We start from the raw sequence: 21,648 nt of genomic DNA, 5'->3' as shown, positions 1-21,648 counted from the left end.
GTTATATGCTGATGACAGTTATGTATACGTATGGGAAGAATGCTGAACAAGTGGCTGGTATAGCTGCAATGGTGAAAGTGGCAAAATGGCCTAATCAATCATGCCTCACTTTAAATGTGTAGAAAACAGCTACTAAGTAATTTACAGATAAACAAAAACATGTGGACCATCCTGTCATAACAGTTAATGGAGCAAATATAAAACATGCAAGTATCTGGGCATGATATTAGATCCAATGCTCAGCTTTAAAAAGCACATAAAACATATGAGCCGCACTCTGAAATACAATCTTGCTAATTTCAGATGTATCAGAAATTCAATACCACCAGAAGGAGAAAAACTTTTGATTTTGTTCCACTTTATTTCATCTCGTGCTGGTCACAAGCAAACACCACAATTCTGAAATTGCTTTCATCTCCATATAAACAAGCTATTAAGATGGTGGATAAGAAAAGAGCAAAACCACCGCTGTCATATACTTGCTAAACATGAGATTTTGTGTTTTGGTAACATGATAATGAATGCAAATGTACGCTTGGCTTTTAAAATAATTCATGGTACTGCACCCCACCTCGTAAGTCATTTGTGTGTCTGGTCTGAAAAAAACAGCCAGAATAACAAGGTCCTCATCTAGCTGGTGATGTTGCATCTCATTACGAAAAACTGCTTTTGGACAATCAACTTTTCATACGAGGCCATAACACAACGGAACAAGCTTCCCACTGAAGACAAGTGGAAATTTTAGATTAAAAAAGAGGATTTTTATAAATAAAGCCTGTCTGCAGCAATGTCTTTCCATTAATTTAATTTTTCCTTTTTTTTGAGTATGTTTTGTAATTTTTTCTGAATGCTGGAGGGACTACAGATGGAGATTAGCGTGAACGCTAAAACCTGGTACAGAGAATCCTCACCGTGTATAGTTTTTGTACATGGTGCCTGACAAATACACAAGAAAAAAAAATCAAAATGAAAATAATTACTATTTTATATATTTTTGTCTTATTTCTAATTGGCTCTCTGTGATGGCTGCGTCATGGTTACCTGCTTTTAACAGCACTGCACTGACCGAGAGGGTCCTTCACTGCTCGGTCAGTCCCACTCTCCGATAGATTGATGTTAAGTGTTCAGATGTTTGTAACAAGAGATGTTTTTGTATTTATAGCACAATCCTTCTGGAGATAAAACCTGCTCTCATCTGTTGAGTCGTACTAATAAATGGAGAATGAAGTATGATTAGTGAGACAAGGAGCGTCATGCATTTGTTTTCTCAAAGATTTAACCTCCCATCATCACGTCTGTGAATCTCTGGAGGGTAAACAGCCCTGATGGAAACACACTGAGGGCAAAATATTTCCATCACCCATCAACCGTTTTCCTTCCAGCGCTCCAATCATGCCGTCCCTAAAAGCAAATAAATTCCAGACATCTTCCATTATTAACCAAACTGATTTATTATGCATGAACAAATCCCTTCCTGTCTCTGTCACACAGACACACACACACACACACACACACACACTCGCACGCACACACACGCCCAACATTTAAATACAAGATGTGGTGGAACTTCGGCATAGCTCACTTTGTTGCTGCACATGCTTTAATAAAACGATAGATATATTTACAGGATAAACAAACAAAATTTGCAAGAACAGATCTCGGTCCCACCCTGCAGCACTTTGCAACGCTCCGTTTTATTTGTTTTTTTCTTGGAAATTCACCCACATTTAAAAAGAACTGAAGGAAAAGAAAAAAAAAATAATAAAAAAAGGGGGAATTTGGCCAATACGACACAGCATTATACGTATATGGAGTTTATCCACTACATAAATATGGCAGTAACACTGAATATTCGTTGGGTCTATTTACAAAGTTTGTGAGGTGGGGGAATATTACAGTCTGTGCATGGACGACTGACGCAACATATGCCTTCTTTACGGTGTCGGGGACCGAGTCTAGGAAAAACCGACACCTCCATCCCTCTGCTCACCCTCTGTTTAGACCGGTCAGCACTGACACAGCAGACAAAATAAGGCACAGTTAATACTTGGACCATTTTTGGGGAAATCTACAGACTTGCAGCTGGCTTGTGAGGCATGTAAACAATTGAGTCGATTGATTAGGACTGCCTTATCACCTTCCCTTTGTGTTCCCAATCACTGATTTAGTCCATCTGATGAAATTCAAAACTTTGTATATGGCAAGGACCTTTGACCCCTTCCCCTCCCAACCCCATCCAAAAAAAAAAAAAAAAAAAGAAACTAAAAGAAATAAATCCCTCCCACATGCTCAAACCCCTCTATGCTACTGAACAATTACAATCACATGGTGACAAACAAAGAAAACTAGTAGTGCATACACTACAAACACAATAGGAAAATGCGACGCCCCGCCATTTGCCTTTGGTTAGGCCACAGAATTGCCCTCTTATCAAGGGAGGGGGGATAACGATCCGAACAAAAACAGAAATGATTGATTGATTGATTGATAAGCGTTCCAAAGCTGAAGCAGTTTCAGTTGCGATGTGACTAAACCAAAGATAAAAAGAGAGAGAAATCTGTTTCCCCATCCCGGTCCACTGATCATCTCAGACCAATGCGTTTCTCCCGACTACTCCTGACCAACCTCCACCCGACAGCCTGTGGTGAGCAAACTTTCCCCACCTGGAGAAATGACTTTAGATATTTTAGGGTTTTATTTGACGTACATCTAGTGGCACAAGCCGTCTCCATCCCCAGACATGTTAGCTGTCCTTGTCGAAGGTTCCTGATCGCTTTCGGTTGGTGGTGGTCTTCACAGGATGAAGAGGGAGGGAGGTCTGGCCGACCAGACTCAAGTCCTGCCCTTCAAAAACAGCCGCAGCACCAGACAGATTTAGTGGGGAGGTGAGAAGTTCGGGTCGTGGGGCAGGAGTGAAGGGTATATTGATGGGGTAGGTAGAAGAGAAGGTCTGGGACGGTCTGTCACAGCTGTTTGGGGCTTCTGGCTTTGGTTGGTGTGATGGGACTGCTCATTCGTGTTTCAGGTGGTCCTTGATGTCTTCTTCATCTGTGTACTCCGACGGCTCGTCTCCAGGCTTCAGCAACCTCCCGACATAATCGTATTTTTCTGAAACAAAGACATTTAGTGTTTAAAACAAACTATTCGAGCTTTGAGTGGTGAACCTTCTGGTAAAGCAAATGGCTACAAAGACACATTCACAAAGCTTCATCAAACCCCATGTGTGCACATCTGCATCATCAAACAGGACACTTGTTCTCCCAGGTCTTATTCAGAGGCATCTTCTGGTGACCCTCCGCTTGCAGGAAGATGTATTGATAATCTGGTGCATGTAATCTATGCATATTCACTGACGGTATAAACAGTACGACGGTTGCACATAAAGCAGGTTTTGCTTTAAGCCTTGAGGGTCATTAGGGACATTTTTCCTTTCAGATAATTTTTCCTTCAATATCTTGACCACCATTCTGGTAGCGTTATTCTATATTAGTTGTTTTTTTGTCAAGTGTTTGTCTCGAGGAACTCTGAAATTAGAATTTAGACTTTTCTTAAAGATGAAACAGAACACAGAGGACAAATTTTTACTGTCTCAGCATCATGTCAAAGATGCAAATTGAGACATGCAAATTCTAAGATTGCATACATAAAAAGACCAGGAATAAATGAAAATGGATGAAAAGGTTACACGGTTATTCTAGCAGCAGTGTTGTAAATTGCAATTTTGTTTAAAAACTATATATTGTGCAGCCCTACTCTCCATCACAACAGACATTTTATTAGGACCATCCACTTTTTTTCACTTCCAATATCGATATCTGAGACTTAGCATACGGATCCGATACAGAAAAACTGCAGTGAATTACCTAACAATTATGTCTCACTGTGTGGAAAAGACTGGGATCTTTCTTTTGTGCAAGGCAACTTATATAACAACTGTGCACAAGTACAGCAATCTTAAATAAACTTTAAATAAGCTTCATAACCTTGGTAAACATGTAACAATAAAAAAACCCTCTCTTGGTTCAGTCAGTACAAATAGGAGTATAACGCCCAATGTAAAATAATTAAGTGATGAATCTGAAAAATAAATACATAAAAATAGCTTGACTATCCTAATTAAACTTGTAAAAATAAACAAGAACAAAACCTTTTTAAAATGGTTCAGTCAGTAATTTAGGAATTCAAAATTCTATGTAAAATAAGTAATAACGGAGCTGAATTTGAGGGAAACAACAGAAAGGCTCTGCTAGCTTGGTTGGTAGATATTCATAATAAACAAAAATCAGCTCTTTACAGTGGTTTAGTGCAATTATTTGACTATTGGATTTGTATTTATTTTGCTCTCCGTTAGCGGTTGGAGAACAGCTATTCTATTATTTCTTTATCCACTCTCAACACCGGTGTTTAAAAACTAATCGGCCTGATGTTTTTATTTAAATGATGCCGTGTCCTTTCTGACTACATGCTCACAAATCTCCTCCACCACGATGTGGAACGACATATGCACGTGCACACGGAAAATATGCAACGTAAATAACAGATCATAACCAGGTTTCACTAATTTACCCTCCACCCTGCCAATAAACCTGATGCAGCGTAGTTTGATTGTAGTTTTATTAAATGTTTACAGCTATTCTGTGATTTCTGTGTCTAGAAACTTGTTTCCTCATGTTACTTAGGTTCAGTCCAGAATTAAGACACTAATACAGTAGAGTTGTGGAAACTCACAGTTTTTAAATTACAACCTGTAATAAGATAATCAGTGTTAGAGAGTAATCCTGGATTATGACAAGTGTCATGAAACGAAGGTCTTTGTTTCCTTCCAGCTTAGTTGTTTTCTGTTGAAACCACTTTTCAGGAGATATTTTTAGTTTTCCTCTGCTCTACATGTTCTCCAGAGTTTTCTTTTGGAGCTTAAAGGTCAGTCACTGACGTTTTATGGATATATCTTTCCTCCCTTCTTAGTGTAAATGCCTTAAAGATTCTGATTTCAAGATTTTCAAATGTCACACAAAAACTGGGAGATAGTTTCAAATCTGCTTTGTGTTCCAGGTAAACTAGTTTATTATTATTATTGCAACTCACATGATGAAAAATACTCCAACTTTATTACCTTTTCATCAACAAAAATTATGTCGAGCCCCCCCAATCCCACTATCACATGATGCTACTTCATTAATTATAGTTAAACAAATATCAGTGATGGAGGAATGATAACTTTCTCTGCTACAGTCGGAGGTGTTTTCAACCAGGAAACTGCAAACTACTTCAGGTGAGAGGAGCTTTCGATGAGACGGATGCTGCCTTTCCATCTGTTCAGGTCCCCAAGTGCCATTATAACTTGTTTGGCTTCATACTATCAGATGTTGATCTTTTGAGACATACAACACACTAAGGTCTCTCTTCATTACTAGCCGTTACCATTACTTGACCATTACCTGGTCATGTCTAGAGCATCTCAAAGTTTTATTTAGCCTAGCTGCGCTCCCCCCTGGCATAACTCTGCTGCAACCCCCCCACCCCAAATAGGAACCACTGCTCTACAGTAACATGCAGATATATAAAGACATATAAAATTCATGTCTGTATTTTTAGACTGATAATTATAGCATCTCAGTGCCATCTGTTCATTTACTTTCTGTGATTGTAGTCTTTTAAAAGAGCTAAAATCATCTGTGTCCGAATGAGTCTAACTACCGATTTCATCGCCACAAACTTTCTCCAGCCCTCATCAACAAAAGTCAGTAGACGCTGCATCATAATGGCAAAATAAATCCTCCTTTTGATCTCTTGTATTATGCAGACATCCAGACGCGTGAAGTGCAGTAAGTAAAGGGAAGTCACTAAGCAATCTGCACCAAATTATTACCCAGCATTTTCTCTGTTGGGAATGTTTCTTAAAATAAACTTACCCATGAACTGCATCTCCCACTCTCTCACACTCTCCATCTGTACAGCGCTGAGGTCTGACAAGTCATCGTACTCGTCCCTCAAGGCATCTTTCTCCAGGCAGAAGGTGGCCAGACCCCTTGAAGCATCCCGGCCCGCGAAAATGCCGTAAGGACCATCTGAAGAGAGAAAATGATCCTGTAAGCATCAGATTACAAACAGAGGGGTCTCTCTATTGATTGTAATGATCAACTGATAAATACGGTTTAAGTAAAGCAACGAGTCATCCAGTCTGACCTAAATCTTGTGACTACTGATAAAAGCATTCCAACAGACAACAAGTATTACTGTGCTATTTAAACAACTTCTGGTTCCAGTAAAATCATGTGTTTCTTTTTCTGAAAACTGATTTTTGCCAGTGAATAAGCAGATTCTCGTCTTTCATCTGATGCCCTCATGAAAGCTGGAAGACAAATGAAGATAAAATCAATAGTGTAATTTGATACGCGGAGTTGTCTGACACTCAAATAAGTTCATATAACTGTCTGAATGCTGCACAAAAATTTGATTTGTTAATGAATAATTCACTGAGTCATCTAAAGATTGTGTATGATAAAAAAAGAAAGAAAAAAAAGACTGGAACACTTTAAAATATATGTTATGAAGTTATTAGCTAAGCCTAGTGGTCAGTTTACTGTAAAAATTTAATTACTTTTTTTTTTTTTTAACTGCGTTTAACTACAATGTCACGCTATTAATTCTAAAGCATCCAGGAGAAGCATTTCATCAAATCATGTTCAATGTTTTCCAGTCATTTAAAATATCTTCAGGATTTTACATTTCTAATTTTCTACAACATATCATCAGGAAATGCTGTGCTTAGGTGATAAATACTGACAAGTTTCTGGTCATGCAGCTGTTATCAGACCTTAACATCTGTACAAAGGAAACTGTGAGATAAAGTGTTGTAGATGTTTGCCAAAGGCTACAAGAAATTCCATGTTTAGGACCATCATCTGACCAGCATGTGAAAACTCTGCTTTCCCTTTTTTCTTTTTAACGGTGCAAATAATGTCAGAAAAAAAGTAATAAATGCAATGATGGCTCTGTTAAAGAGTCCATGAAGCAAAACATCATATCACCTAACAGATTAAATATGCTCATACTTTGCACAACCAACATCAAACTTTCAGATAAAACTACAAACACCACTCAACACGTAGTTTGAGCCACGTTGCTGCTGCAGGGTAACATACTAACACTAGTATTTCTGCTATAATGCACAGTGCCATAAATACTTCAACTGCTTCTTTGGGATGCAACTGACTTGTTTTTATTTTTTTTTAATCCATTCGTTGATATATGAAACGGCAATATCAATGTTAACTGGCCAACGTTATAAATTTAGTATTAATGTGACATTAAAGGGGTTAAGACATTACCAAACATGTCATGAACGACTTGTTTGTCAACTGACTGACTCTGCTATGAGTCCAGTGTGAACACCAGCTCAAGATATGAACCAGCCAAGTCCAGTGTGGCTCAAAAACTGTGTCACGATCTGGTGATGTGGACAGATTCAGGCCTACTTGGCTCGGTCTTGGCGGTGTGAAGTAGCACACTGACATATGAGACCGCTGGGAATGTGCTTAAATAATTATAATTTATTGCAGAGTTGACGGGTAAGTCTGCCAAGTTAGAGGAACTGCTGAGTAGAAGACAAATCAATCTTTTTAAGGAATATGAAAAAGACGTATGGGGTCTGAAATGTTTAACTCGCTCAGTTTATTTTAGCTAATGATACATTTATCAGTTTAATTTTGCACAGCAGAGCTACATAAAGTCTTTCAACATATAATCAACCCATACATTAGTATATGCACTGCAAAATGTTACTCTTATGGGTTAAAAATTTCGTGCAAAGTGTCCAATTTTGATGTCTGCCGAGTCCCATCACTGTAAACAAGCGGCGGGTCCAGACCAGACAGTCAGACTGCATTGTCTGCATGTCAACAGGCTACCGTTACCTAAATATATATTTAAAATATTTTATTCTAATCAAAGCTGAATAACTTCAACTTTAAAAAGGCACTACGTGATTTCTTTACGTAAATGACGGTGAAGTGTTTTCACCCTCACAGTCGAGTCAACCAGAAGCCACGGTAGTTAGCTTAGCAGCTAGCATTCCATTCAAAACACAAAGCCAAAGAGCTAAGCTAAAGCGGTTTGCGCCCAAATTTTGCTCCAGGAGCACTCACCACAGGCGGCAACGTGTCATCTTAACTCACTCTGCTTTCAGGGCATCGCCCTCCTACAACCTACTCACCTTTACCGTAAAACTTTTTGCCACTAGTCACGTCAAAAACTTTCATGTTGACAGCCATGAGGATACGGGGGTTCTGTAGTCCGTCGTACTCCCGCAGCTGCTCCAAAGTGAAGTCCCGTCTTCTCATTTTGGGAAGAGCCGAGGCCTCGTCGCCATGGGCCGCGTCCGAGCCGAGCTTCTTGCCCCACCGCCGGTACACTACCAAACAAACCGCCACCACCAGAACCAAAATGCTTATATTCAGCAACATTCCGCCTAAACCGAGCCCTTCTGACTCCTCCGCTGCCCCCTGCCCGCCGCTTGTGTCAACGGGTCCGCTCGAACTGTCTCCATCGTCCGCCATACTGCACAGTTAGCGTCTACCCGCCCCTGGCAAGATGCTGCGTTCAGGTCCTGTCGGGTATGGCGGAACCACTAGTTGAGTGAGCGTGCAATGTCCTGGATTATTGATTTGGAAAAGGAGACGACTGTGTACACATAAATAATCGAGTTCGCCGAGCACAGGCCCAGTGGTCTAAGGTCTCAAACGCTCCTAGAATTATCCAAGAAGTACACGATGCATAACGGAAATAGAACAAACAACTGAAATAAGTCACCAAAAATATGTATGTATACTCTGATGTAGTCGTGGTCATTAATTTTGGATACATACTTTCTCATACAGTAGAAAATGCTGAACATTAAAGTTATTTAAGTCATTATTTATCTTTAAATATAGAGTTGAAATCATTAAAAAAGTGCTTATTTTTAATGTACCTTTCTTCAAATAAAGAACACTTTGTAATACAATGTAGAGATTTATTGGCAGAAAACAAAAAACAGTAAAAATGTACTGAAACAATAACAGCAAATGTTTAATTTGCCACGTTTCATTTTAACACCCTGATTCTACAATTTGGAATTCCACATTCAAAACATCCACCTTTCATTGAGAGCTGTGATTTACAAGGAACACATGAAGGTAGCATATCAACCCACAGTTTAACTGGGAGTAGATTTGTGGTGCTTTTTTCTTCTCTATTAGGGAAGTATTATGTGGAAAATAAGTATTAAATGCAAAAAAAAAAAAAAAGTTCATTTTATATTTCTGTCATATGGTGAATTCTTTAATAAATTATTTCCACTTTCTCTGTTCTTTGTTGACCTGCACGCTATATTCACTTCCTCCATCTCATGGTTCATATATTTTGTTAAGAGATTATAACTGGGGATTTGCAGCAGTGGAACAAAGGCAACCTGGGATTTAGAGTCAGCTGAGATCAGATTGTATTTAAATTGAGTAATGATTGATAGATTAAACGGAGATAAAGCTGGGGAAAAAACTTGCTGCTCAGGCTCCAGACTCGCCCTCAGCATTGCCTCCATATATCAAAAAAACCTAAGGGAAAAGTTAGCAAAAGCAAAGGACAGATCACACAAACACATTTATAGAATCAGCTGTTATTTTATATGTTTTTTGCATTTTACAATTCATTAACATGCATTTCTTTGTCCTAAAACACTCAAAAACACACTACTGATAAAACAAATCACTTAAAATCTAATTAATAATTGAATAACAAATTATTTTTTATAGTATTTACATTTTTTCTTTTATTTCAACTCTAAAACCTCAAGTCCACAAAAGAAAAAAATGAAAGTTAAAGTGCTCTAGAGCACCAAGCCTCAAACACAATATGAAGTAAACTTCAAGCTAATAAAACTGTAATTTTATGATGCTAGCTCACACCCATAATTCCAGCTGAAACATTTATTTTAATCATTCAATAGCAAAAGCCAATAAAAACTGCAACGACTGCCTAAGACTATTCCATTAATCAAGTAAATGGAAAGATACAAAGAAAAATAAAACAATAAATTAAAACTACCAGGTGTAAAATGGGCCTTTTAAGTAGTTTCCCAGATAAATGTGTCCTTACTGAAGCTCAGCTGCGACGTCTTCTAAGTCAGACTGAGAAATGAGTTAGAAAGAGTTAACGGCCTCGGGGTCAGTCCTTCACAAATTTATCACTGCAGCTGTTAACCTGATTGTCAAGATGAAAACGGAAGATGTTTTGTTAAAAAAAAAACAAAAAAACAAAAAGAAAAACAGGCAGTATCGCTTTTCAACACCATTAAACCCCAAATAATTAATTAGGAAGACCTTAAAAAGCAGGATTTGGACAGTTTTGGTGGCTGAGCACACTCCTGTCGTCATGGTGAATAAGATTAAGGCACATGAGACTTATCTGCCGCATCTTTTATCTTGGCAGACTAGAATCACAGTTCAACAGCTCCACCGATCAGAGCAGTTTGCAGCGATCAATTTGAAGAGTTTTGGCATCTGAGAGAGGAAAAGGCAAAATGCAGGGAATGCATTTCATTTTTTTGTTTTCTTTGTAAACGCTACGAGCTGTCAGGCGAACAGATTCAAGCTCACTGCCTATGCTTGCTTGCTTTTAAATGAAATGCACTGATAAAAACAATCAAATGAAGTCAACCAACGCTCAGTCTCTCCTCGTTCACAGTTTGTTCTGAAAAGAGTCGACGCTGAGCGGAGAGCCGGGGCCGCCGCTTCACCCTGCTGCTGATTCAACCCCGCACCGGGAGGGAGCTTCATTTATTTGGTGCGGGATTCCCCTTCTTCGCCGCTCTGGCGTCTTTCTTCCCGTGGGCGGGCGGCGCTGCTGCCGTTTTTTGGGCGTTGTCTTTGGGCGTGGTCTGTGAGGCGGAGGGGGCCAGGTTGGAGGATTTGGAGGCCTGTGTGGGCTTTGAGGTAGTGTTGGAAGGATGTCGCCGACGCCTCCCTTCATCCCCGGCCGAGGACGAATGACACCTCCTCCTGCCGCCCTCCTCCCCCATCGGTGGCTGCAGAGACAAGAATCACTGCATCAAGACACACGGCTTCTTCCATCCTATTTTCAGAACTGGAGCCACATCTGGCGGACACTCACCACCACCCTGAAGTCCTCCAGGTTCTTGAACTGGGAGAGGTGCTCCTGCAGCTTTGGGTCGATGGGCTGGTTCTTCATCTTCGAATATTTCAGGAAGGCCCAGAACTTCTCCAGTCCATACAGCTGACCTGGAGGAAGAACAAAGCAGAGCGGACTGAGCGTGAAGTCGGTTTAACTGCTTTTAAGACCATCCAGGTGGAACTGAAACCTGAAAGCAAATGAATGATTTTGAGCTGATTTATCTTTTGTTTTTGCAAACAGATGAACACTAACGTGAGTCTGATAACTTGTAATGAACCTTGTAGGTCATTAGGGGCTTTTATTTGTCTTTTCAGGTCATTTTTCCCTCAGTTTTTGTCCACCCCTCTGGTTGTGTTGGCTCTTGTGTAAGGCTTTTTTTTGTTTATTTATTTATTTATTGGAAGAAAGTGTTTCTCCTGAAGAAAAACAATTTATGTATATTTTATTAAAGGCCAACAGGACACTAGTTACAAATTTACAGCCCATCTGGGTCTTCTTTTTCCTCCTAATCCAAATGACCAAATATTTATTTATATTATTCTAACCACGTACATGCTAATTCAATTCATTCATTTTTTAAAAAAAAAAAAAAAATGAAATTAGTTATTTTCATTCAAATGTTGTAAATAAATTTTAGTACATTTGAAACTGATTAAAAAAATGCAAATATGTATTTTATGTAAAATAGCTCCTTTGTTTTTATAAAAACAATTATATAATTTAAATAAATTGGAGTTTAAATAGCTGAAATCATTTGAATAATCATTCGTTAGTTTTTATTACGACTTAAGTTCATTAGAAAAAAAAAAAAAAAATTATGTTTTCATTAGAATAAATATTTTTAAAATTAGTCAAATTTTATATAAAAGATTTTGGATGGCTGGGAATTTTATTTATTTATCTTAAATATACTCATTCACGAAATTGATTTTAATTCACTATTAGTTTTTTTTTAAATACCCCAAAAATTTATTATTTCATGTTTGGGGAAAAAAAATTCTACCAACATTCATTGAAAATAAATTTTATGTTGCTTTTTATTTCCTGAAATGGTGCAGCAGGGCTGAAACGGTTCCTATCGTGGTTGAGAGATGTGATGGTTAGATACGTTTGACCACTGACCAGCCTCTGGATGAACTGGTCTCGGTGGGATGAAAAGCTGCTTGGACCTGAACTTGGCCGTTTGTGGCTCTTTGGGGTCGTTTAATCATCCGCTCGCTTTCCTTTAAATTTAATAAACAGTTCTGTTGTGAAAACCCGCTTCTTCTAGGTTTGACTGTTGGCCCTAGTGAAGGCTAAATGACAACTTTTATGGACTTGGGAAGAGTTTTATGATTTTATAACCAGAGGACTGGAATATCGTCGTTCCCACAGGTCCGTTTGGATCACTCATCTCTTCATTAACTTCTGCTGCTTGTTCCTAAACGGGACCACAAAACACGACGGTGTTACCCCATCGTGCCACACGTTTCCCGTCCATTTTAAAAGGACTTTTTAAGATTTTATTGCTAATTTTTAGGTTTTATATGGGCTGACGCCATCATATTTGTGTGAACTTCTGCATCTTTTTACCCCAGTCAGACCTTCTAGATTTTCCAATTAGAATCATAATTTATAATATATAAATATAATTTCTTTTATATATTGTTTATAGTTGTGTTTTTACCCAGTATGTTTTATCTTTACCTTTATTTTTACTTTTAAAACAGGTTGATCAGACTGGGTTGCTTTCAAATGTGCTACTAAATAAATATATTAACTACTTGTTTACCTGGTCTGTTTGGAGACATTTTTCTCATTAAATTTATCAAGAAACAAGCTGTTGATTCATTCCTGCTTGTCATAACTTCTTTGAAGCTAACAAGACTTTTTTTTGTTAAATTTTTCAGATTTATATCAGAATTAAGTTTGATGAATTTCAGAAATCTGAAGCCATTTTTTTATTCTTTAGAACCTGTTTTATCTGAGATTATTATTATTATAAAAAATCTACAAATGCAACATTACCACAGCATGGAGCCGCTAAGCCTGGTTTTATCGTTGATGGATTAAGCTCCGCTCTGAGACCGTGAGAAACAACTCGACACCAAAATGTCTCAGCTGGAAAAAAGTGGCTCAAGTCTTTACATGCAATCCTCGACCGGCCTCACTGAGTCACAGGGTGTTGAAGCAAATCATGAAATCCATTTTAATCTGATTTTTTTCCTACTTTTTATACAGCAAAACAGAAGTGAGAGGAAGAGATCGTCCTTTTCTGAACTTCTACTGGTGGCTCTGTGTAAGGAAGCATCTTCGCTGTCGGATAAGAGATGTTTCTAAGGTTAGTTTAACAGGGAGCTGTGATGGCACTTCTCTGAGCAGCATGTCTGAACACGGTGTCCACGGTGAGTAAAGATCTTATAAAGACAGTGATGTCATCTTGTAGTAAAGCTGATGATGGATAACTGGGGTCAGAGGTGAAGAACAGAAGTGGGAACATACTGAGGAAATAACTCATTTCAACCAGTCTTCTTTTATGAGGGATGTAATCAGACGATACCATTTATTTCAGTATAATCCAACTCTACATTTCCCTGTTGAGGATCCTCCTGCTCCTCATCTTTTCCTGTCGGCAACAAGCTGAGCTGCACTCGCTCACAGCTTCTCCTCGCTCTCTTTTTACTACATGCTGAACAAGTTGTGGCTAAATCCTGAAGAAAAGGGTCGCCCATGAGGGTGTGCATGCTCTTCATCCTCCCTCATCAGTAAGTTGCAGCCCTCGGTTTTAATCAGCTTGTTTTTTTTTAGTTTGTTTTAAAAGCATGTCCAGCAATGCAGCAGCGCTTTCTCAAAACACAGACTTGACATGCGGTCTCTCTGGTAGTAAAACATCCAATCAGCCTAAAAAGACCAGAATATGCAGTTTGATTCATTATGATGCAAACTTTATACCAGTATCTGACCCCCCACCACCCAAAAAACAAACAAAGTTATTTGAGAGTTTGCAATTTCCTTGGAAATGTGTGATGAGGCCACTGTAACAGACCAGAACTGACTAATCAAACTTTCCAGGAATCTGTAAACATCCAGAAGCAAGCAGCAGCGTGGATGCGGATTCATGAGGACCTCAGGATCCACTCTGAGGTATTGTGGACCGAAAATCTAATTTCAGTGTAAAATCATTTTCCATTTATTATCATTCTGTCAATGCTTAGTACCGTCACTCATTAATAAATTAATTTTAATGACCTATTTCATTATTTTACATTTTCATTATTTAGATTTTTCATTAAATTATTTTAATTATTTCTGTTTTATCATTTATATTATTTTACATGACTGATTCAATAATATCTTTCTTAAATGGGATTTATTTTTATTGTAAAGAATACACGCCAAAGTTTCCACTTCCGAGTCCTGGTTTGGCTCCAGATCAGGCTTCAAACTTTCCTCTCTGATAAATCTCAGTTAGGTCTGGCTTGGTGACCCTTATCCAACCCTTTAGTTCTGCTGCAATAAGCCCAGGCTGCTGGCGGGGGCGTCCCATAATGCACAGAGCCTTCCCATCCATTTCCCTCCCTTTCCACCCCTTTTCCCTCCATGTGTATTATTTGAGGCAGACAGCCTCAAGTCTCAAGTCTTTGCCAGTTTTAAGTTTTCCTTCTTGTTTAAAGGGAGGTTTTCCTCCTAAAAGTGCTTTGAGTTAACTTTGTTGTGAACTGGTGTACAAATAAAGCTGAACTGAATTTAAAAGGATTCAATGCTGACTCTCTTTAATAGTTTGTTAAAAAAAGAAAGGGAAAAAAACAGAGGGAGAAATAAATCCACACAGACAGATGAGATTAGTTTACTAATAATCTGTCATTGAGTCTGCAGATGGACATGGGTTGAAGAGTAATGCACGAAAAAACCAGCAACCGGGAGCAGAACTGCTGATTTATTTAATGTCAACCAGGACTAACGCTGCTGGTGTTCACGCTCTACATTATTAAACTCATTCATTCAAAATGTAAAAAGATCTTTTTTCTCTTTCTGATTTGCAGGGAGGCTTAAAACAAGGCCGTGGTTACACTTCCAACATACGTTCATGTGGATAAATCTAAGCAGTGTGTGTGGATGGATTCTTATTTACACACTTTAATGGAGTTTTAATGTACAGGGGATGCAAGGTTGAGAACATCCTGGAGCCCATTACCTTTCTCAAAGTCTTTGAGGGTCTCCTCTTGAAAGTCTTTGAAGAGATCTAACCTGAATCTCTTCTCCAAACCGTAGCTGTAGTATCGGAAGAGACACTCCAGTCCGTACCTGTAGGAGGGAAACAAAACTTTACCTGCACCCTGAAACACGTCAACAAACAAGACAGCTTCAAATCTGTGAGTGCAGTACGTTTAGATTCACTGTGAGAAATGTGACGGCTTCATTTAAGACCTTTTCCCACATGTCTCCAGCATTTCATAACAGTGGATGCTTCATCTTACAGGTGATTAAAGGCTTTTAATGCAGCTGACAGCAGAACCAGACCGACGGGTCCGTCAGTTTCTGGGTACTTAAGTCCATGTTCAGCTGCTGCAGAAACAGCTGACGGGCTGTTTCTACCTTTAAACGACACTCGCTCTGACTTCAGCATGCATGGCTGAGCCAGCCACTCATTTAGACAAGAATGAAGGTTTGGCAGGCGTGTGAAGGCGCCGCCGGCAGAAACAGCAGAGTTACACAGAGGCGGCCTTCACTGTTAACCCTGTGCTGTTCAACTATGACAAACTTTCAATCTGGAGACTTAAAATGAAGTGAAAGTACAAAAGTCGTCTTTGGTTGGTTCGTTGATGACCAGAGAATTTTGAAATTAATCAACGACCGAAGTCAAGCTAATAAACAACAAAAAAATGACAGTGATTTACATCTTCTAGCTTAGCCGGTGTTATGTCAGTGTTTCATTATGTTAAACCATCTAAACGAAGAAATAAAGTAACTCATGAGGTGTCCCCCTTTACAAATCTTCAAACAGCGTTTGCTGGTACTTAAGTTGTAAACTAGGAATGATTCATTAAAGGGCACTTAATAAAAAAACAAATCCACATCCACTTTTCTGTGCTTAAAAACATACATCACTTTTTTCTCCTCATCTCCACCCAGCTTTAACTGCAGACGATGCTGCATTCACTGTACCAACAACTCCTAACAACCCCTTCTGCTTTTCAATCAGCATCAAATCTCATAATTACTAATGCAGCTCACTAAATATAAATATATTAGCCAAAATGTCCTATTCCTTTTGGGTCATGAATGGCTGATGTGTAACCAAGAAAAATGCTTTAACTGGAACAAACAATTTGAAGGTGGAGACTGAACGACCTGAAAACTGCCTAAAGTCACCTGGACAGCCTGAAGACAAAGATGAGTAGGACAGGTAGCAACGAGAACACAGTCTCAGGTAAAACATAAATAAAAACAATCTACAGAAACATGTATAATTACATATTCAGCTGCACTTATCTGGCTTATATGATTAAACTCTGACCAGTCTACCAGACACAGACTGTTGTTAAATAAAGTCCATTTAGAGTCCAGTTTATACACAACAAAGAAATCTGATTTCTGGTTGGCATCCTTTCATTTTTCAGGGGTCAGAAATTTGGAGATTTTGACACATTTTTTCAACACTAAAACATCGACTGTCCTCCTGACCTGTAATTGTCTTTGGCGTCTTCCTGCGCAAACAGTTTGAACTCCTCGTACATCTTCCTGTTGAAGTTGTCCCTGAGGAAGAAGGACCAGAACCTGAACAGAGTGTTCATCTCCTGAGACTGGCCGATCCCCAACCGTTTCCTCTCTGGTGGAAAACAAAAAATTAAATAAAAAAATCATGACTTTGATTTTCAGATATCTCTCTTGTGCGTTTTGAAAACGGTGGATGGTGTTGCAGAGCTCCGTACCGTTGAGGCACCGTCTGCGGTACTTGTGATATCCCTGCTGAGTGAAGCCGTTGTCCCTCAGCAGTTCGTGGGATGGATGCCAGAATTTGGGCAGAGACTGGGGGGTGCAGCCGTAGCTTCCTGACAGCGGCGCTCCTTCTGATGGGGAGGCATTGGAGCTGCTGTGGAACGATGGAGGAAAACATAAGCAAACAAATCCACAAATACAGTTTAATCTGCTGTAACCGAGCAGTCGGACCTGATGGAAGCAGAGCGAGGTCGGTGTTCACGGGAGTCCATCACCCAGCCGATGTGGGCCTCGTGAGGGGGGTTCGAACTGTGGCGGGTCTTCTTCTTTCTTGGCATCTTGAACAAAGAAATCAAACAAATTAAATATTTTAGGTACAAGATGATCATTAACTTTCTCTGTCTAGTGGTTTAGGGATAGATGAGCTAGCGTACAATCGTAAAAAAAAAAAAAATTACAGGTTCCGACTTAATTGAACCCCTTTAAAGAAGGTGGAAATACAAGAGAGAGAAGTCTCAACCATTTTTAACCTTTCTAAATAAAACTTTATTGAAAAGAAATGCAAAACAGATATGAGGAAGTCGCTGTCGGCCTGTAACTTAAACTGATGCAGAAGTTGGTGAAGCATTATGCAAACGTGTTCACAAGAATTACAACAACGCTGACGGCACAATCAAAAAAACCACAGAGATCCAACATGTACAGCACACGCTTGATCAGCCGGTCGCAGCTGAGAGGATTATCTACCGACTTTCCAGCGGGAAGGCCATGCAGATCCAGTGGCATCAAGCTTATTTCACAGAAATCCACTATGTGCCTCAAAATTATCATCGGCCGCTGTTACTTTTAGACTCGCATTGTTTAGACTTATAGCTCAAGTATTTAAGAATCAATGAACAGACTTTGTCCATTAGTACCTAAACGCACCACAGCTTCACTACTTTTTGTATGTAGAGGGAAAAGAGAGCTTACCTGCCCATCGACGGTGGCACTCTCCTTCATGACTGGGTAGAAACGTGGGGTCTTGTTGGGGTCCTGGCGTCCGGGGGTGCGAGGAGTTCTGGGGGTTCTGGGTTGATGGGAGCTGGGTGACTCTGGGACTGTAGTAGGTAGAGAGCGAGCCAGTTCTGCTCCGCTGTCCACTGAGAGGAAACAATGTTCATATGCAGGCAACAATACATTAAATTTATTTAATCTACATTATCAGACTGTTAATTATTTACCATACTGATGGTTAGACTTTTAGATTATGACTACGGTGTGATTTTTATGGTAAAAATGCAGAAAACGGCACAGAGGATGCTAGTGGGAAACCAGCTCCACAAACCCACCTGGCATGGGAGGTGGTGGAACTTCCTGGTTCGGGTCAACAGGGACTTTAGGGGTGAGGGTGTCAAACTCATCTTTACTGATGACATTCAGCTTCTTGAAGTTTTCCACGTCCTGCTGCAAAGTCAAAAAGAGCAACAGCAACGTCAAAAATCCTCAGTGGATACCAACAACACCAGCAGGACACAAACAATCCGAGCCTGAACTAAACACGGATGTAAAACTAAATCAGTTTATAAAAGTCAGTCAGTTAACTTCACTTTCCCCTCAGACATGAAGGCAGAAAGATCTAAACCGTGGCTGTCGCAGCTGATAACAGTATCACCTGCAGGTACAAATAACGGATGCTGTCAGCAGCTGCAGCCATGCAGGACGGTGTGACACACAACAGATGTGTAGCGGACTTTGACCCTTACACGTCAGCTGAGGAAAGTTTTTTAAAAAACGCATGTGGCCTCGTTGTGAGCATGCATGTGTGTGTTCAGGCGTAGTATTTCCCACGTGATGATGTTACAGACAACCTTTGAGCCCAGAAAGCGCTGACTACAGCAACAATTCCTGACGATGACGAGGAGTTTTCAAACTGGCATTTGGAGGCGCTTAAAAATTTTCAGGGAACAATTTGATCTATTTAAATTTAATCCACTAATGAAATGAAATTATATTTAATTTTACTTTTTTTTGTATTTCACTTTTTTAATTTGCTCTTATTCTATTTCATTTTTATTTAATTTTGTTTAATTTATATTCAAATTAATTTATATTTTCCATTTTCTTTCATTTTTCCATTTTATTTTACTTTCCATTTTATCTATTTTTCTATGTCATTTGACTTAATGTTATTTCCTTTGTTCAATTTTATTTTTTTATTGAATTATTTTTATTATTCAATTACTTTAATTTCATTATATTCATTATATAATGAATATATATATTAATTATATTTAATTTATATTCTGTTATTTTATTTTTTATCTTATCTAGTTTTCATCTCAGTTCCTTTTGTTAAATTTCATTTTATTAATTTCTTTGTAAAATTTTACTTTAATTTATTTTACTTTATTTTGTTCAGTTAGATTTTTACTTCATTTAATTTTTTTTTTCTATACAATTTATTCCATTTTTCTCAGGGTTCAGTAGGGTGGCCAGGCCCTTAAAGACAGGATGAGAAGCTTGGTGATCTTGAGGGGGGGGGGGACTACATGGTTTGGCTGGCCTGGGAATGCTTGGGATCCCCCTGAAGGAGCTGGCAAATAAGCCTGGGGAGAGGGAAGTTCAGGCTGCCCCCGTGACCCGACCCTAGATAAGTGCCAAGAAACTTTTTTCTAAATTTAATTAAATGTATTTTTATTTATTTTTGCAATTTTTTTTTCTATTTAATTGTTGTTATTTTAATTGTTAATAAAAATCCATATTCTGCTTTTGTTTCTCGACTGGCTTTGCGTTACCACCGGGACTAACCCTCCTTTGTTTACATGTGCGAGTGCTCAGACGCTGGCAGCGCGTGAGAGTCCCTGATGCTCGACCTGCTGCTGCAGCTCATGTGTATCAAAGGTCAACAAATGGCTCCTGCTCTCACTCTCACTTCTGCAGACCTCTGACCCAACGCTTCTCTTACTGTTACTGTGGCTGGAAAAAAACTTCTCCTGGTGGTGATAAAAGGTTTTTTCTATTCTTCCAGACACAGAAACAACAACAAAGCAGTGAATTTTCCTCCATTTTCACACCGGTGTGTTAAAACAACCAAGTTCATTGTCATTTTTGAGACAGGCATGATACGTCTACTGAAGCCTACTGGCCACTCCTACGTGTTACAACTCAAATAATTGCTATAATAACAGGATTTTAAGCTCATTTATAAGAAGTCATACGGATAATAAAAAGAAAAGAACCTCTATATGTGTAACTCTAGGTTAAATACAATTAATAAATAGTATACTATGGATGGACCTGGGTTCTTTCATTAAGTTGGCATCTGTTTTTAATTTAAGGTTTGACCTTTTCTGCACTATTTTTTTTATTATATAACTTTTATATAATAAAAAGAAAGGCTGCTGTCTCCTTCTATCAGGGTATCGTTAAATACAACTTAGTTTTTAAAATTGTGATAAACATTATTATAATTAATATCTTCATCCCTAAACTATGTAAACTAAATCAATTGTAAAAATGATTTAAAGATTTAGGGGGAAAATGAAAATGAAAAGGAAATCACCCTCTTAAATTTATGAAATGAAAAGGTATTTATAACCAAATTTACGAATTGTGTTTATTTCTCCTTTTAGGAATAGTATTTAAAGACATAGTCACAAATCACAGTATTTAATAATGAAATATTATTTCACTAAGAAATTCCTCTTTAATATTTCCATTTAAAACATGTAAACTTTGCAACTGGATTCCTTTTTGTATGAATTAATAGTTGAATTTTAAATTATATTTAAAATACCAATCTATATTTTTATTTAACAAATAATTACCTATCATCAAAATGTTTTATTGCTATTTCAAAGACCTTCCTGGTCCTCCACAGCCTTCACCTGACCAGGGGCTCAGTGATGATGACTGACTGATGACTTGGGTATGCAGCCCAACACACACACACACACACACACACAAAAACAACCAGGAGATGCAGCAACAGTGAGTCCAGAAAAAACAGAGAAAGGTATCCTCCTCTACACAGCGAGAGGTTTAGCAGCTCCATCGAGCTAATGAGTGCGGGTGCCTGGTTCAAAATAAATAGTTTGTTAAATTTATCTTCCATGTGATTTTTCCCTTTTAACAGCATTTACTTAAATCCTACCGGTGTCTTTTTACACATGATTATGTTGAATTCATCATTTACAGAGTTTAAAGGAGATTTCAAAACATTGAGATATATATCACATATTGTGATAAAGCCAAAGTATCACGTTATTATTATTAAGAGGAAACTTAGAGGTGACAGAGCTTCCGTGTAGCTGCACCTGGACTCTGGAACCAACAATATTAGGGAGGCCTCTTCTTAATGCTTTTAAATCATCTCCTAAAATGTATTTTTTATCTATCTTTGGTATTTAATCCAGTTTGAGATGTTGGTTCAATTGTTTTTAATATATGTAGAGTTGTTTTATTAATCTTATGTTTGAGTAAAGCACCTTGGCCAAATATGTTGTTTTAAAAGTGCTATATAGATAAACTGGAGTTGTACTTAAAGGCCATAACATTCAGCCTTGTGTAAAATTATGA

General features: G+C 38.5%; 2 protein-coding genes across 8 annotated transcripts in view; both read right to left on the bottom strand.

Moving 5' to 3' along the window:
- Positions 1-1,430: 1,430 nt before the first annotated feature.
- On the bottom strand, positions 1,431-8,629 carry pgrmc2 (progesterone receptor membrane component 2). The gene is made up of 3 exons (XM_041972344.1): positions 8,216-8,629; positions 5,913-6,068; positions 1,431-3,108 (listed from the first exon to the last, which is right to left on the bottom strand). Exons 1-3 carry the CDS (start codon positions 8,556-8,558, stop codon positions 3,011-3,013), a joined length of 597 nt encoding a protein of 198 aa, XP_041828278.1. The 5' UTR covers positions 8,559-8,629; the 3' UTR covers positions 1,431-3,010.
- Positions 8,630-10,279: 1,650 nt separating this feature from the next.
- Positions 10,280-21,648, bottom strand: part of larp1b (La ribonucleoprotein 1B) — a 32,447-nt gene continuing 21,078 nt past the window's right edge. For all 7 annotated transcript variants that reach the window (XM_041971154.1, XM_041971158.1, XM_041971160.1 and 4 more), the window contains 8 exons: positions 18,420-18,534; positions 18,061-18,230; positions 17,320-17,426; positions 17,082-17,242; positions 16,834-16,978; positions 15,344-15,453; positions 11,149-11,276; positions 10,280-11,062 (listed from right to left, as the gene is read on the bottom strand). In XM_041971154.1, the coding sequence (XP_041827088.1) occupies positions 10,811-11,062; positions 11,149-11,276; positions 15,344-15,453; positions 16,834-16,978; positions 17,082-17,242; positions 17,320-17,426; positions 18,061-18,230; positions 18,420-18,534 (1,188 nt within the window). In that variant the 3' untranslated portion in view covers positions 10,280-10,810. The remainder of the gene's footprint in view (positions 11,063-11,148; positions 11,277-15,343; positions 15,454-16,833; positions 16,979-17,081; positions 17,243-17,319; positions 17,427-18,060; positions 18,231-18,419; positions 18,535-21,648) is intronic.

Source organism: Melanotaenia boesemani, chromosome 20 (assembly GCF_017639745.1).
Source record: "Melanotaenia boesemani isolate fMelBoe1 chromosome 20, fMelBoe1.pri, whole genome shotgun sequence".
Classification (NCBI taxonomy): Eukaryota; Metazoa; Chordata; class Actinopteri; order Atheriniformes; family Melanotaeniidae; genus Melanotaenia; species Melanotaenia boesemani.
The sequence above is the reverse complement of the archived record's forward strand: the minus strand, read 5'-3'. Positions and strand labels throughout refer to the sequence as shown.